Source organism: Setaria italica, chromosome VII (assembly GCF_000263155.2).
Source record: "Setaria italica strain Yugu1 chromosome VII, Setaria_italica_v2.0, whole genome shotgun sequence".
Lineage (NCBI taxonomy): Eukaryota > Viridiplantae > Streptophyta > Magnoliopsida > Poales > Poaceae > Setaria > Setaria italica.
Window position 1 is genome coordinate 17276317 of NC_028456.1, and position 17202 is coordinate 17293518.

Below are 17202 nucleotides of genomic sequence, written 5' to 3' on the forward strand. Positions count from 1 at the left end.
CTGGTATTGTAATTAAGTGCTAATAAAATACATAGAGCAAATTTAAGCCATATTTCATTCCTCTCTACCCTTTAGAGTCACCTTTCCAACTCTAGGCCCTAACTATTTGAGCTATTGTAACAATTAAAGTTTGGCAAGCTAATTTTCAACCAGCCTTTTACATATTCTTTTTTATAGAACTGTAATGAAACAACAATTGTGAGCTTCATATGTAGAAAACTAGATTTAATCCATATGATTTGGAACTTCTTAAATATTTAGTAGAAAACACTTATATGGCAAACCAAATGACCCATCCATTTGGTTCGTCTCTCTTTCACAAAGTAGGCATAGAAATGAATCGGATGCAACTAGAAAAAAAAAGCCTTGCATGGGAAAGAAATGAAAAGGGGAAGAGATAAAAAAATAAAATGAGGGTGGATCCTATCATGCTCTTAGTATATTGTTACTTTAGGCCTTAAGGTGATACATGACTCAATATTTAATCTCACTGATACTCCCTCCATCCTAAAAAATAAGTCACCCAATAAATTTCGGGACGGATTAATAAGGAGGTAAAATGACCTTGATTATTGCCACATGCCCACATGCACATGCCAAATTGACTATAAGGACATTTTTGGGATAAATTTTGAATCACAGGATAATTTGATTTTTGGGACAAATTTTGAATCATAGAATGACTTGTTTTTTTTGGATGGAGAGAGTAAGTGATTAGCACATTCTTATACTCCTGCATATTTTGCACCAGCATTTAGGCAAGTTTATAGACCGAATAACTTACATATCCTAAAGTGGAGGTTATATTTGGATTATCAACCAAGTCCAAGATAACAACGGGACAATACCTTAGCTTTTTTTAGTTGGGTTTCCAAAGGCGTGGCGAAGGTGCAAGGAGCTACCTAGGGTTTGGGGGAGGGACACCTAGGTCACAACTGGCATGTAAATAACTTCTCTCCTCACTATTAACAAGTTGTAAGTGTTTGGCACAGAATAACACCATCAACTTTGTACAAATTACAAGTTTTGGTTAAAACTATTACTTTAACTAATTATCTCTATTGAAGAATTTACTTAGGCTATTAGTGGCATGTCAGATTTTGCCTAGCCTAACCATGGCATAGCCTAGTATGCCGTGCTGTGCTTGGACCATCAAGGCATCATGGTGGACAATATAGGCAAGGCCCATTTAAGGCACTCATAGCCGGCCCACACTGCCTCCACCAGGCCAGCCCCGCATAGAGCACCCAATGTCCCGGTCCGTCTACCATTGGACAACATCATCAATATATCATGCCTTGGCCTTACTTGCATCACCTCGCCCCTGAATGCTAGCCTCCTACATGCCTCTTGTCGTTTGCCCTGTCGGCCCTTGCGTTAGTGAGTGGTAGCCAGATCATTAGCTAATGCCTGATGTAGAGTAAAAGAAGGTATCTATGTGAGTGGAGTCTGCGGTAAAAGAGAAGGCGAAGGCAAAGCTGGAAAAGGTCAGAGTGGAGCTGTAGATGGAGAAGAGGGTGGTGGACGTGCTAGAGATGAAGGGGAGGATGGTGCCCCCCTAGTGTCCAGCATCATGTGCCACAAATTGTTCCCCTTTAGATTAGTTGAGGAGGACGCCACCACAAGCGCCTCCCCACCAACTGAGGAGGCCGTCGCCATATGGGGATGATGGAGGAAGATGAGGCGAAGCCGTAGAGGGCAGGGGATGTGCTGCACGAAGATGCATATTGGGGTTACACCATTGTGGATCAAAGATGCATCATCACTCCCATAGTCATGCATACGCTGACCAATACCGGCAAGCTAGTACTTTGTGTTGGGTTGATGGGGGATGGGCTGGCCGAGACAGTACGGCAAGGCTATTGCATCGTCGCGCCATGCTTGAGCCACCAACTAGGCCTGTTGGCTGACATGGCCATCTCGATTCCTTACCCGTTCTGTGACAAGCCCGACCTAATTGTGTTGGGCAAGAGCGAGGCAGGCCCAGGCTATGCCGCCCATTTGGCGACCTATATATATATATAGATGCTCACACTACTTATTTGTCAATAGTGATGGTCATTTGCATGCCATTTTTTTTACAATTTATTAGTAATGTGTCCCGAGTGATGAGTGCGAAGAGGCAAAGCTAGATCCAAGCCTAGCCTGGTGCACCTCTTCATCATATCTTTATAACTATTGGTTCAAAACCATACAATACTGAAGATAAACTCAAACTAACAAAGACTTTGATGGTATGAGAGCCTTTTATTACACAAAAAGATCATCCTTTGTATAGTATGGGTGGAGCTTTATTTATAAGAGGAAATGAAGATTTTTCCTTTCACTTTTTACCCCTCTCTACAAAACATATATTCTAGAATATGCTTTACAAAAAGATCATTAAGATCGATGTGTTCAACTTCGTTTATATCAGGTAAATTTAAGTAGTTAAGGAAGAGCTTAAAAGCCTGGAGCCAGCACCTGTCCAACCTGAATAGATTGATTAATAACAGCAACTGGGTTCTAGCACTACTAGGTGGTTTAGAAGAACAGAGGTCTCCATGCAGGGTGGAAAAGAACTTTAGAAGAATTACAAAAGGATATCTGCTACGTCTATTACAAGCTAAGAGAATTTATTGGAAGCAAAAGGCCACTGTCAGATGGGTTAAATTTTGTGATGAGAACACCAGTTTGTTTCAGGCTATTGCTACTTCGACATATAGAAGTAATCACATATCCAAGCTTTTTCTAGAGGATGGATCAGTTGTCTCTGACCATGATCTTAAGGCTAGAATCATCTGGAATACTTTCAGAGATAGGTTAGGAATCACATTGTTGAAATGTATTTTGATCTCACTACTTTGATTGAAAGTGTCAACTTACCAGTCCTAGATGAACCTTTCACTAAAGAAGAGATTGACAGTGCAGTTAAAGGCATGCCTTCTGATCATGCCCGAGGTCCCGATGGGTTTAATGGTTTTTTCATGAAGAAATGCTGGAACATTATTGCAGAGGATCTGTATAGATTATGTCAATGTTTCTCTGATAACTTTATGGATCTAACTCCTATCAATGGATCATTCATCACATTGATTCCCAAAAATGATTCTCCAAGAACTGTCAATGATTTTAGGCCTATCTCTCTGCCCAATTACTCACTGAAACTTCTAACCAAATTGATAGCAAACAGATTGCAAGTTGTGATATTGTTAGTAGTGAATGCCAACCAATATGGGTTTACTAAAGGGAGATCAATTCAAGATTGTCTTGTCCAGGCATTTCAGTTTCTCCACATGTGTCATCATTCAAAAAGAGAAATTGTCATCTTGAAACTAGACTTTGAGAAAACTTTTGACAAGGTTGAGCATGAGGTGATTCTACAAGTGCTTAGAGCTAAAGGGTTCTGTGATAAGTGGATATCATGGATTAAGGCAATTCTATGCTCAGGCACATCTTCCGTCCTCTTGAATGGGGTCCTGTTGGTATTACTTAACGTTCACAAATAAATCTGCAAGCGCACGGATATACTGTAGTAGCACTTCACCTGTGAGTATTCAGAGTATTGTATTTTCTCAGGGAACGGGAGTGTAAACGTCTTCTAGCTAGTTCAACCTAAAGACAACAAGAGGTAGAATGGCCTGGGTAGAGAGGTTGTCTAAGGATGGAGATCATGGAAGGATAAACTTGACTACTAAACACTTGCTTCAGAGCACTGGTTTACACATGATCTGCCAAGCGCCTCCGGCCTTTAGCCCTACACTGAACCCGAACGTGGAGGGATACAAAGGATGGACAGGGTCGTCACCACCGGTACCTCTCAGACCGTGGGGAAAGGTATCAAACAAAGGTAACCTCTAGCCTAGACACCATGTCTACGCTATCAATTACTACTCTAGCGTTGTATAGGATTATCCATCTTTATCAGGAGTCTTATACTAGAGCATCCACCGCAAGGACGAACAATGAACCCGCAAGCGAATAACAACAAGAGCTTAGCCTTACCAAGAACTTACCACCATAGACGAACTTGGATACTTACTCATGTGGATCGTATCCATCGAGGTACAAGTCGAGGAAGGTCGCCGACAAACCTGGGACTCCTCCTCCGGACTACATCCTCACTCTCTCCCTGTCCTATGCTACCGAAGTAGCTCTAAAGGTGGAGTCCCTCTCTTCTCTTGTATCATGGTGTCACTTGGTGTCACATGGTGTGTTGTGTTGGTAGTGTGCGGAGAGGGGGTCTCTCCTCCTCCTTATATAGCTGCTAGAGGGTGGTTCCTGGGCGGCATATTCAGGGGATCTTTGCCAACCGCCTTGGAAAATGAACGAGAGAGTGCCACGTGGAAGCTGGGCCAAAAGGAGCCTGTCTAGGTTCGGCCCAACCAGGGGTTCAGCCGACCCCTGGTTGCCACCTTTCGCAACCACCTTCCACTGGTGGGCCTCTAGGTGGGTCTTGGTGTTGGGCCTTGTGGTCCCCCTGTGAATTAGGCTGATCTAGTCTGTCTTGTGAGCCCTTGATCATTGTGCTCTCTTGGGATAGCCTTGAAGTGTTGTTTCTTGTTTGTTTGAGCACATTTTATCCCCTTAGGCACACATGATCTCCTGCAAACAGTGATTCACCAAAACTTATGGAAATGGTTAGAATTAAACCTCTATCTCAGTTTGGTATTTGTTATTTCACTGTTCTTTATAGGAGTTGACGGTCACATTTTGGTAATAAGGATCGTCAATAGGTCCTTGGTAAATCTTTTCACTGCTTGAGGGGAGTCAGGCAAGAAGACCCTTTGTCTCCTCTCCTTTTTGTTTTGGCTGCTGATTTGCTACAATCAATTGTCAACAAAGCTGCAAGTTCTAGTTTAATTAAACATCCCCTAGGTGACAGCTTTGCTGGGGACTACCCAATTGTGCAATATGCAGATGACACACTTCAGATCATGCCTGCAGAGGCTTGGCAATTATTTTGCTTAAAAGGATTACTCAGAAGCTTTGCTGATTCTACTGGGCTGAAAGTGAATTTTGCTAAATCCTTCCTGGTTCCTATTAATGCGAATGATGACAAGGTCAATCATCTAGCAAATACAATTGGCTGCAAAGTTGGAAATATGCCATTCACATATCTTGGGTTGCCTCTTGGAACTAGTAGACCATCCTTCAATGAGTACATGCCCCTCCTAAATAAAATAGAGAGGAGAATGATGGGGATTAATCCCCTCTTATCCTACTCAGGCAGACTTATCATGGTGGACTCCTTACTCGGTACCATGCCTACTTTCTTCATGGTCATTTTCAAGTTCCCAGCTTGGGTCATAAATCAGATTGATGTCTACAGGAAACATTGCTTATGGGTTAGAGGAGGTATCAATAGGAAAGGTGGGTGTTTGGTAGCATGGATAGAAACCTGTAAGCCAAAGGATCAACGTGGGATGGGAATTATTGATCTCAAAGCACATAATAAGGCCCTTCTCCTGAAGCACATCCACAAGTTCTACAATAAAGAAAACCTCCCCTGGGTCGAGTTAACTTGGAGTTCACTCTACAGGAGGCCACTTGATCCTCATGCCAGAATAGCTATGGGATCTTTTTGGTGGAGAGACGTCCTATCTTTGTTTCAGGACTTCAAGTCTTTTGCAACCTGCATTGCTAGTAGAGAGGGACACTATTGCATTTTGGGAAGATTCCTAGAATCTAGGCCTGCTAAAAGAGAGATTTCCTCAACTATTTTGTTTTGTTAAGAACAAAAGGATCCCCCTTCTCCAATTCTCCCAGCTAAATGTTCATGAACCCTTTCACACCCATTTCTTATATAGCTTCTGAACATCTAGCTGAGTTGATTTATTGGTTCATGACCTGGACTTAAACCCTGATGAGAACGACGTTTGGAACTATAGCTGGGGATCAGGAACTTAGACATGCAGACAAGCTTATAAAGTCCTCATTGGAGTACAACAAGTTTCACCTATATTCAAATGGATGTGGAAGTCAAGCTACAAGTTGTGGTTAAAATTCTTCTTTTTGGCTCTTATTAAGGGACAGGTTAAATACCATAAACATTCTGAAAAGGAAGAATAAGCACCTTGATGATGAAACTTTGTTCCATCTTTTCTTTCAATGCCAATTTAGTCAGGTGTGTTGGAACTCTTTGGGCATTATGTGGAACCTGCCGGTAGATCCCACGGATATGATCAGTGAAGCGCAGCATCATTTTAACTCCAAAGCTTTCAGAGATGTCCTAATCACAACATGTTGGAGCATCTGGTGTCACAAAAATTCGGCGAGTACATCTCATGGAAAGCCCACTTTAGGGTGGAGTTCTCAATTGTATCACTCGTGCAAAACCGTCTCTAAAGCCTATCCTCAGCTCTTGCCTCTAGCTGAGTTGGTTAGGTGGCTCTAGTAGCACTCCTCAGATCCTGGGTTTGACTCTCTGTGGGAGTGAATTTCACGTTGGGGTTAAAAAAAATCCCCTCACTTGTCCCACGCCAAAGCATAGGTCTAAGGCCTAGCCCATGTTGTTGGTCATCTCACACGGGCTACGTTGCCGCTATGTAAGGGTGGGGCAGGGGTTCGGGGGTTTTCTCGACCTACGTGAGAAGGTCTTCTTCTTCTTCTTAGCAAAATGCCCGGGGGCTATCTTACCCTCGCAGGTCGAGTTTTTTTAATCTAAGTTAGCTCTTTTGGTTAGGGTTTTTCTTTGGGCCTAGAGCCTTGTACATGTACATATCTCTTTTCATATAATATATACAAAAAGATCTAGTAGGGACCTTCCCTACTGTTTCATCAAAAAAAAATGTGTTCAACTTGGTTTCCTCTTGTAGATCACACCCTCTACGCTATCTTCCACGAACCCTCGCAAGAACCCTTGGTAACTCCCTATCTTGAATCTACAATTGATGAGCACAATTGGAGCTCCCTGGTCGAGATCCAGCCCATTGGTCCCCTCCCTCTATTGGCTTCCATATGAAACCTTCACATGAGCCTGCCTACATTCAAGCGAAATAGACATTGCTATGCCCGAAGATCTTCCCTACCCTCCCTAGAAGGTCCTATCAGGGATCTTCATCACTAGCACTACTAGAGAAACACTCATTCGTATCGGCTCATCCGTGCCAGGAACAAACAAGCCGGCACAAATAAGTCATCCATACCGGGTCAAAAATAAGCCGGTACAAATAATGGATTATCCATGCCGGCTCTCTTATTCATCCCGGTGCAATTTTGAGCCTCCACGGATAATCTATTATATATCCGCGCTGGCTCAAAATTACACCATGCCAACTCAAAATAGAACCAGCATAAATACTCTCAGGATTATTCGTGCTGGCTCAAAATTTTGCTCACACGGATAAGTTTCCTACCTGTGTAATTCAAATTTCAACTTGTATTTGGAAATTCGTAATTTTTGCATCAAACCTTGGATGGAGATAAAATTCATATGAAAATTGTATGGTTTGACGAGATCTACAACTTTATAGTTGAATAGTTTTGATTTGGAGTCATCTAGATGCCCAAATAATGGATCAAAATGTTAGACAAAAAAGGTCAAGAGGAATAGAACTTCCCTCTGTGTGTAGATATATGTTGTAGTGGTATGGTAGGGAGGTATCGTGTGAGGAGCGATTGTGAGTTTGAAGGCTGGACACTACACACGCACATATTTCACACAAAGTACGTGTGACTTGTGATGGGTAGTTTGAGGGTGGCCTCTAGTTCTAGAAAAAAATATTTTTGCTATTTCTATTTGTTAATTCCTATTTTTACTATGTGTCTTGGTGCAATTTTCCACAGTAGGCATGATCCATTATTCGTGTCGGTACAATTTTCCACCGGTAGGCATAATCGTTATTCGTACTAGCTTTGAATAACTATCCGCATTGACATCAGCTTCATGGTGCCGGTCCGTCCAAAGGCACGAATGAGGTTTTCGCACCGACACGGATGAGGTATTCTGCAGTATTGTAGTGACCGTTGTTGAACACCTTCGACATCGTTAGAAGAACCTCCTACAGTATCTCGCGAAGGAGTTAGTGACAAAGGGTTAGGTAGTGTGATTATCCTTGATGCGGTGCTATCGATACGGCAATCAATCAAGATCACACTGGATGCCGATTTCGATTTTAAATGATAGCGCCATTAATTCCTACAATAAATCCATGAAAATACAATCACCCGTGCGGAGTCGAGAACTCGAATACGAAAAGATAGGTTCACCAAAAGGAAACTAAGTATATGAGCTTCGCTTAGTTCCTAAGAAACATCTTCTTTATGGTAGTGTCAACTGCCAAAGGCTAAGGCAAGACTCACGAGGACTAGATGTTATATTCAATACTCCTCCATCCTTTGGCTTTTCTAGATACATATCTTTTGCTATGTATCTACACATAGGTTATGTCTAGATAAATAGCAAAATTTATATCTCTAGAAAAACCAAAATGCACCTATAATTTGGAATGGAGGGAGCAGTTCCATATATACTTCCTGTATTAACAGAGAGCCCTTCATTATTCATTATACATGCAGTCACTGTGTGGCTAGTGGGACAAATGCATTACATATAATCGTAATTCGTTCCTTTTGCTACTTGCACTTGGGCACCCATGCATATACTGATCTATATCTCTATCTGTAAGCACAGCACACACGACCAAACTTCATCTACGCATCCTGACCATGGGGATAGGATGCTCAAGCAACGAGTTGAATAGTTTTTTATTTGGAGTCATTTAGATGACCAAATAATGGATCAAAATGTTAGACGACAAAGGTAAAAAAAAAACATAACTTCCCTCTCTATGCAGATATATGGTGTAGGTGGGATGACAAGGAGGTATCACGTGAGGAGGGGTCGTGAGTTTGAAGGCTGAACACTGCACGCTCACGTATTTCACACAAAGTACGTGTGAGTTGTGATGGGTAGTTAGAGGGTGGCCTCTATGTCTAGAATTTTTTTTTGCTATTTTTATTTGTTATAATTCCTATTTGTGCTATCCATCTCAGTGCAATTTTTCCACCGGTATAATTCATTATTCGTGTCAGTGCAATTTTTCATTACTCGTTATTCATACCAGCTTTAGCACTGGTGTGAAAAACTGTCGCATTCACAGCTTCATGGTGCCGGTCCAATCCGTCCACCCGGTACGAATGATGTTTTCGAGCCAACATGGATGAGATGTTCTGCAGTAGTAGTAACCGTCGTGGAAACACCTTCGACGTCATTAGAAGGACCTCGTGCAGTGTCTCCAAGGATGTAGGTAACATTGCTGAGGAGTTAACAACAAAGGGTTAGGTAGTGTGATTATCCTTATGCGGTGCTATCAATATGGCAATCGATCGAGATCCCACTGGACGCTGCCTGTGACTGAAATGATAGCGCCATTAATTCCTATAGACTAAATCCATAAAAATACAATCACCCATATCGAGTCAAGAACTCGAATCCGGAAAGATAGGTTCATCATATATGAGCTCGGCTTAGTTCCCAAGAAATATCATCTTTATGGTAGTGTCAACTGTCAAAGGCTAAGGCGAGACTCACCAGGACTAGATGTTATTCAGTAGTTTCAGACATAAGATAATCGAGATCTGATTGCAGTTCCATGCATGTATACTTCCTGTATTAACAGAGAACCCTTCATTATTAATTCATTATACATGCAGTCACTGTGTGGCTAGTGGGACAATGCATTACATATATAAATGTAATTCGTTCCTTTTGCTACTTGCACTTGGGCACACCAATTAATGCATATATTGATCTATATATCTACCTGTAAGCACCGCACACACGACCAAACTTCATCTACGCATCCTGACCATGGGGATAGGATGCTCAAGCAACTTATTCTAATTATATGTAAGTGGCTATATGGATGCGCATTTATATATGCATCCTATTACACGTTTATTCTCTTACATTCCCTGTGTGTATACGTGTAGACGACATGCATGTAACACGCTACGTGCAACAAGCACGACGACGACCGATAAGATAAATGGTAGATCAGCCGGCACGACGGCGGCTGGTGTAGGCTCCGGTGAACCTCGGGCCGCCGGAGCCCGTCTGGCGCTGGCAGTTGAAGAACATGGCGGCGACGGGCGCGCCGAGGTTGTAGCGCCGGGCGAAGCCACGGGTGTTGAAGTTGTGTCGCCTCGACGGCGCGAACACCGTCTCCCGACCGAGCTGCCGGAATAGCACCAGCACCATGCGGTGGATGCCCGTCGCCGGGGCAGGGGGCTCGTAGCACATCAGCTCACGGCCTGCAAATCCAGTAACTCAGCGCGTTACATGTTATACCTATATATGCTGATATGCCCTAATATTTGATCGAACAACTTACTGTTCGCTCGCTAGCAGTAGGAGGTGTGTGCAAATAAACCTACCTTAGTTGCCCTAAAAAAAAACTACCTTAGTTGACAAAAATATAAAGTAGCATGCCGACTGATGATAAAAAAGGATATGCTATTTTTTATTTCCTTTTTTAAAAATCAAATCGATCAACACACAACTATCAAGTATTAAATAAAACAGCTAGCGGCCCTCTTGAAGTTTTTTGTATGCTGAGAGCAAAAATCTGGGTGACGTAGCATCTTCACCATGTTGGCTGCTATGTCACCCAAATTTATTTGCCTAGTTGATTATCCCAATCATCGTTACACTTTTGAATCAACAAATAATAAAATTCTAAAAATTTAATTCGGATCCCAACAATTGTAGGAATAAATTTATGTCGACTTATATTATCTCTTAAAATATAATGTAACAACTGCCACAAATTCAGCATCTCATCCTAAAAGTGTTTTGGTATGAACATGTTGATATAACTTTTGTATACTGTTTTAAATACAAATACACCTTAAATTAGTGGAAAATAAGAAATTAAATTCAATATAATGGGGTGACCAGTCAGCATTTGTGCATATATATGCACATGCTCCCTCCGTCCCATGAAGAGTGTCCTTTTAGTTTTGTCCTAAGTCAAATAATCATCTTATGTTTGACTAAATTTGTATAAAAATATATCAATGCTTTTGATGTCTAACAACTTTTATTAGATTCATTATGAAATATATTTTCATAGCATACTCATTTAGTGCTATAAATATTGATACTCTTCATTATAAACTTGGTCAAACTTAAGATAGTTTGACTTAGGACAAACTAAAAGGGACACTCTTTGTGGGACGGAGGGAGTAGTCTTATAAGAAATTATTGCAGCTGTAACCATTGATCAATACCTTAATAAGACAAAAATAGGTAGCTAGAATTAGAAAATACTATACATTATGAAATCAAAGACGACATCATGGTAATCAACGGGGCAAGCAGATCGCGCGGCTATGCTAACTAAAATCAAGATGGCCGACCAGGTAACGCAGGACAATGTGGCAAGTAATTAAGCTAGAGAAAAATACATATCGGTGGTACCGGTTGCTGTTGCATATATTCAATAATTTCCATACAAAACCGAATACTCACTCCAATCCATTCATTTTTAGTAAGAGTAAATTTTGATAAACAATTAGTCAAGTTATATGCATGCCTAGTACGTAAAAGCTATATGAATATATTCATATATGTTTCTAAAGATCTTTTAGTGTGACATTGATTATATAGCAACTGATGATATATTATTGTAGGAAAAACTGATGACCAAAGCATACTTTCTATAGACTAATATGTACGCTTGCTAAAAACGAGTGAAGGGAGTATTGTTTTATGCACTCGGAATATCAAAATATATAGCCACCCATTCATGCACACATAAATCATAGAAGCAGACACGCCACATATACATTCAAAACTGGGAATGCATGCAGCTGTACTAACCATATGTATTGTCAGTTGATGCTGGAATGTCAGTCACCATCCTGCACAGAAACATGAATTCGTTGAAAGTTATTAATTATAATTTGATCATACAATGAATAAAACAATCTGATAAAAAAACAAACAATTTTCCACCGATCACCAACTTATATTGCATGTCTTGTCTTGAAACGTGCATGTAATACATAAGTTTCAAAATTGGGCCACATTTCATGAACTCTGCTGTTTTCAGCAGGGAAGGAAATAATACAAACTCAAATCCACTGTTAGGTTTGCCTTTGTGCTTTGCTGCAGCCATTCTATTGTAGACTGATATTTTCATTTTAGGGTATCTCATGTCTTCCTACTAGTTTCATGGATATAGCCATGGTCACTCAAAATACTCGACAATATTGTAGAAATCTAGATTAAAATATCTCTGTCAATTTGGTGTTTTCATCCAGAAATAAACGAAAGAAACTGAAACCCTAATACATGCTTTTATGAAATTATGGGAAGCACATCTGCATATATAGCACTATGATAATGCAATGCTTGTGGGCAAAACAAGCGAACAATATGGTCTGAGGTTGTTCTCACCAGTGCAGGTACTCCCTCAATGTTGGGTTGCTTGGGTTTGGAGCATCAGGATCGACCATCACCTGTTGTAATAATGTTTTCCAAAAGTTACCACAAAAAACGCTGTACAGGTATCCACGAGAACACTAGCATCTAAATGTAATTAACAAGTAGTTAATCAACAAGGCATGAGTTTACCAGGGTATATGCAACTCGATAATCATCCCCTCCAATCTCGACCATCGGCCTATCAGACACCGCTGGAGAGCGCAACTCCATGCCACTGACAATAGGAGCACCATTAAATAGAACCATCAGATCAACTGTGGTGTTGAAGGGATCCAAGACCTCTCCTATGACACGAGCTGTAATCAAGGAATCGTTAGCCGCCATTTCAAGTATTATTGCTTGAACTGTGTACAGGGTTGAACTTGGAGTATTGTGGGCCTTGTAGGTACAAGCTGAAAGGGTGGTGTGATATTTATAGAATGAGTGGGTCAACATACCACGACAAAACTACTGGCTTGGAATATTTTGACGATACTAAAGCTTGAAGATTGCTGGATATTCTCCGCTTTGAGGGGCGGTGATCGAAATATTCTCCTTGCAATTGGGATCTCAAAAGTTCTTGTTGAGTTTATAGATTAGTCAAAACATAAAGTATCGATTGGTCAGTTGATGTAGGGCACATGAATGGTTGGATTTGGGACACGTTTTGATTTGCAGCCCCAGGTCGGTGCCTTACCAATTTCTTGTGTGCCCAGTGTGCATTTGCTGTTATTGGATGCCAACTTAAGTTTTCACCCTCATCTGTCAAAAACAAGCAGAGACACCGCCACAGAAGCTTAAATGTTTTGCATTGGCTACCGCCCATATGCCTTTTGTTGAGATTGCATCACATCTACATTAAATCTGTTTGCCCTTTGGGTTAGAATGCTTCAAATGACGATTATATTCTCCAAATTGATGTCCGACTCATTATCCATTTGATTAGGGCACATATATATTGGAAAACCCAACTTTGTTGATAGAGCCTCTCTACTTGAGAGGACGATCATCCAGGTTTGAACCCAGGTGCTCAAAGAGTCAGTGGTCTTGTGAGTACCTTCTTAACAGGATCAATACTCCTCTCCCTTAAGACAAGGTTAGGGGACATCCTCTCCCAGTGTGGTCGAATATTTTTTTTATCGGGGCATAAAGCAAACATCCTTGGACGTTATTAACCCATCCTAATTGCAAGTTTTCCATGAGGACTTCATCCAACTGGTGCTGTGACCATCTTCATGCCCCTTCATTGCTTCTATCAATGACAACAGCCACTTTTCAACATCAATATCCCAGGGTTCCAAAAGATTACAAACAAAAAGACACCCCAGCCAAAAAATCAAGGCCATCAACAAAATAAAATTCTAAAAGACGATGGGAATCCCCTCAACTTTTAGATGGAGGCAATGGACTTTTAGAGAATGGAGACAACTTCACTCCACAATCAGAGGGAAGCGCTAGCTAGGTGGTAGCGTGAATCATTGTAACCGAATTGAAGATTCTAACAAAGAATCTCTTCTCTTGCATGGGTACACATAAAATCAGAATCTAGCTTGCTACTCTTTCCGTTCTATTTACCATTCAAACTAGATCGGTGTTTAATTAATAAAAGATATTTGGTACGGTTCATTTCAACATTTAAGGGTAAGTGTTGAATATAAGTGCATTGACCTTCATTAACTCAGGCTTTTGGTGTTAACTAAAGCTGGTGCATAATAGTTTATGTGGTATCACAATGAGATGTTGACTTTTCACTGTCTCCAAAGTGCAAATTCGGTCATATGCCTGAAAATAAAATAAATTTCAAAAGATTATAAAGAACTTTTAAGATAAATTTATGCATATAATATTATTATATTATTGCCAAATTAAATAACTTGAAAGTTACCGACAGGACGGCAGCGATTGACCACCAACCCTAAATATTTAGCACATGCACATGCTTTTCCCTTGAATCTCACACGTGGGAAGGTCAGGGCCACCATTTCAGCTCCACTGTGAGTGCAGCCGCGCGCAGTAGCATACACCACTCACCGAGGATTCTTCTCGGAGCGTGGATGCATCGGGCATACACATCTCAGAATCGGTCTCTCTCGGCTGTGTGTCTCAAAAAGAAACGCTATCTATCTCAGGGTGTGGGTCTAAAAGTAATATTCGACAAGGCATATTCAGCAAAGTGCGTTTTTTCCCAGCGTCCTCAGACGCATATCTGAATTCCTTTCCTTAACCCCTTTTGGCACATGGCTCCGGACGCACAGCTTGATTCCATCAGTCACGTCTGCTACGGGTAGACATCACCTCGAATCTACGTAAAGTGCCCCACAGGTCGTGATTCCTAGCTAACAGGCCGCCGGCTGGCTGGCCGGCCGCTCTGTTGGGCTCCGGCCATGCGATGGATCAAGAAGACGAGATCCAAGACCCGCAGGAACCGACCGTGTGTACACCGTACGAGCCACGATGGCCGGCCATATTTTACGACGCGCGCTAGCTGGCTTTTATATTATAGAAGAGCTTTTTCACGTGATCGACGAACTTATCCTTGGAGGGATAGGATGGAAACAGTCGGATGATGAAGCGCATTCCGTTGAAACGGCAACACAACAGATGATTTGTTTGACGACGTAGAAAGTAAGAGAGCAGGTCGTCCCGGGTCAAGGTTTTCTTTTGAGCTGAGGGAGAGAAAAGGGAAATATTCTCTTGCAGGTTGCATTGGGTTTTAGTTCTTTGTGGCCATTTAGAAATGTGTCAGTATCAAGTAGGCCTGGCTGATTTATGTCGGCATCTATCGATGAAGGTGTCAATGTCATGAGAGATGGAATTATCGTCCAGACATTGCCAGACTGCGACATAACTCAAGAGTTTATGTTAATTTTGTTTACCATGCATGTCAAAGAGGTAAACCATAAACATGCTTTATCTATATACATTTCATTAATAAATTAAAGCTAGGCACACCCTCACATTATGCGGCCTGTTCGCTTCAGCTTATAAGCCGGCTGAAAAGCTGAAACGGCTGATTTGTTGTAAGAGGAAAATACTGTTTGGTGGCTGATAAGCCGGCTAAATAAGCTGAAGCGAACAGGCTCATGGATTTTCATATGGATTTGTGGCTATATGCATTCGGTTTGTTTGGTCTTTTGGGGTTCGGTTTCCTGGCATTTAAAAATTTGGGTTCATTTTATTCGGATGCGGAAGGAGAGGAGTAGGGGTGGGGGTGGGGAGGAACACAAGATTCATTAAACATTTTGAAACAAGGATGATTAGCACTTTGATTAATACCCATTATCAAACACCATTTGAATTACAATTTATACATGTATGACACCATTTGGAATTTTTTGAACTCAAAACAGGGTGTGGTCTAATACATATCTTGGATGTACTTATATGTATATATGATCAATGATTGTCTGCATTTACTATCTATGATTGTCTGCATCTATATATGTCTGTAGCGTACAAATCGAAGTTAGGAATTTATATCACCATCATGTTCAAACTGTAGCTGGTGATCGATCTTGGATAGTTTCAGTCCTTGATATGCATATTTGATCTTAGATGAAGGCATATGGCACGTGCATGTGATCTTTTGGAAAAAAAATAAAAAGCGGTAATTTGCTATTTTCCAAGTGCTTGGAACAAACTTTTTTTTTTCAATCATTGTAATGGCTTGGATCGCACAAAACCCCTAAAAGGTTTAGATTAAAGATGGGTTAGCTGGAGCCTCTAGGGTTGGCTACAGCCGGCATGCAATGGTCAAATCTACAGTGGTTGCGGTGTTGCACAACGTGAGAGTCACTGAGGCTGGAGGACAGTGAACACACTTCAGAGACTGATTAGTGCAATGGGTACAGATCTAGCGTAGGGAGAGGAGGAGGAGCGAGGAGGAGAGCTAAGGGCGCGAGCGTATAATGAAACTCCTATGATAGGTAAGGAGGCATCACTGGTGGAGAACTGAACATTAGTCCTGGGTTGGAGAGAGTCATATCTCTCGAATATCCAACGGGGGCTAATCTTTTAGGACTAAAGGTGCCCCTCTTTAGTCCCGGGTCACTCACCCAGGACTATAAACCCTCTTTAGTCTCGGTTGCTAATACCTTTTTTCTTTTTACCCTAAATTCTTTTCCATATTAATGCTAATTGTTGCTTCACTTATACGTATACATATATAGACACACCTATACATATACATTCTTAGCGTACACTACTTACACGTATACGCTCGTATTGTATGCATGTCGTATATATATTTCATGATAGTATATGCATAATATTAATTATAACTACTACATATACAATTCTTAGTATATTATACACATCAAACTAGTATTAATATAATTACTATATATACAATAATTTGTCCTCGTAATTCTTAGGATCCTCCCATCGTGGTGTTGCTTGGTTCGGCTACTGAATGTCCATTGTAATAAAATTCTCCTTTGGGATTTATCACCTCGTCCACTAGTGTTTCCTGGATTGTCACAAGCCTTTCCTTCTCCAAGAGTTCTTCGCGAATCTGCCACATCTGTAATTTGGAAATATGTGAATGTTACACCAACAATTAAATAAAAGGAGCTAGAAAACGATTAATAATTAATAGGTTTATTTTACGTATAGTTATATCATCCGATAGCACCTTGTCTCTCACGAATGTGCTCGCAGATATAGTATCCACATAAATTATTTCCTTGTTTGTGTCTCAACAACTTTAGTGGAAAAAACAAGTTATGAAATTATAGAATGTATAAAATGTGCAAACTTCATACATACTGGAAAAGTTGTACTGAATGTAA

General features: G+C 41.0%; 1 protein-coding gene across 1 annotated transcript; it reads right to left on the reverse strand.

Annotated features, from left to right (window-relative positions):
• Positions 1 to 9979: 9979 nt before the first annotated feature.
• LOC101763334 (protein FLOWERING LOCUS T) lies at positions 9980 to 12757 on the reverse strand. Its single transcript, XM_004977878.1, has 4 exons — positions 12563 to 12757; positions 12386 to 12447; positions 11807 to 11847; positions 9980 to 10236 (listed from the first exon to the last, which is right to left on the reverse strand). The coding sequence occupies exons 1-4, from the start codon at positions 12755 to 12757 to the stop codon at positions 9980 to 9982; spliced, it is 555 nt and encodes a 184-aa protein (XP_004977935.1).
• Between the last annotated feature and the right edge of the window lie 4445 nt (positions 12758 to 17202).

What these genes read in the sequence shown, in the direction of transcription:
- LOC101763334 (XM_004977878.1), bottom strand. Translation starts at nt 12,757, where the DNA reads ATGGCGGCTAACGATTCCTTGATTACAGCTCGTGTCATAGGAGAGGTC. An exon ending in ATCGAGTTGCATATACCCTG is followed by an intron (nt 12,448 to 12,562) that starts GTAAACTCATGC and finishes TTATTACAACAG; the next exon opens with GTGATGGTCGATCCTGATGC. An exon ending in ATCAACTGACAATACATATG is followed by an intron (nt 10,237 to 11,806) that starts GTTAGTACAGCT and finishes CTGGATTTGCAG; the next exon opens with GCCGTGAGCTGATGTGCTAC.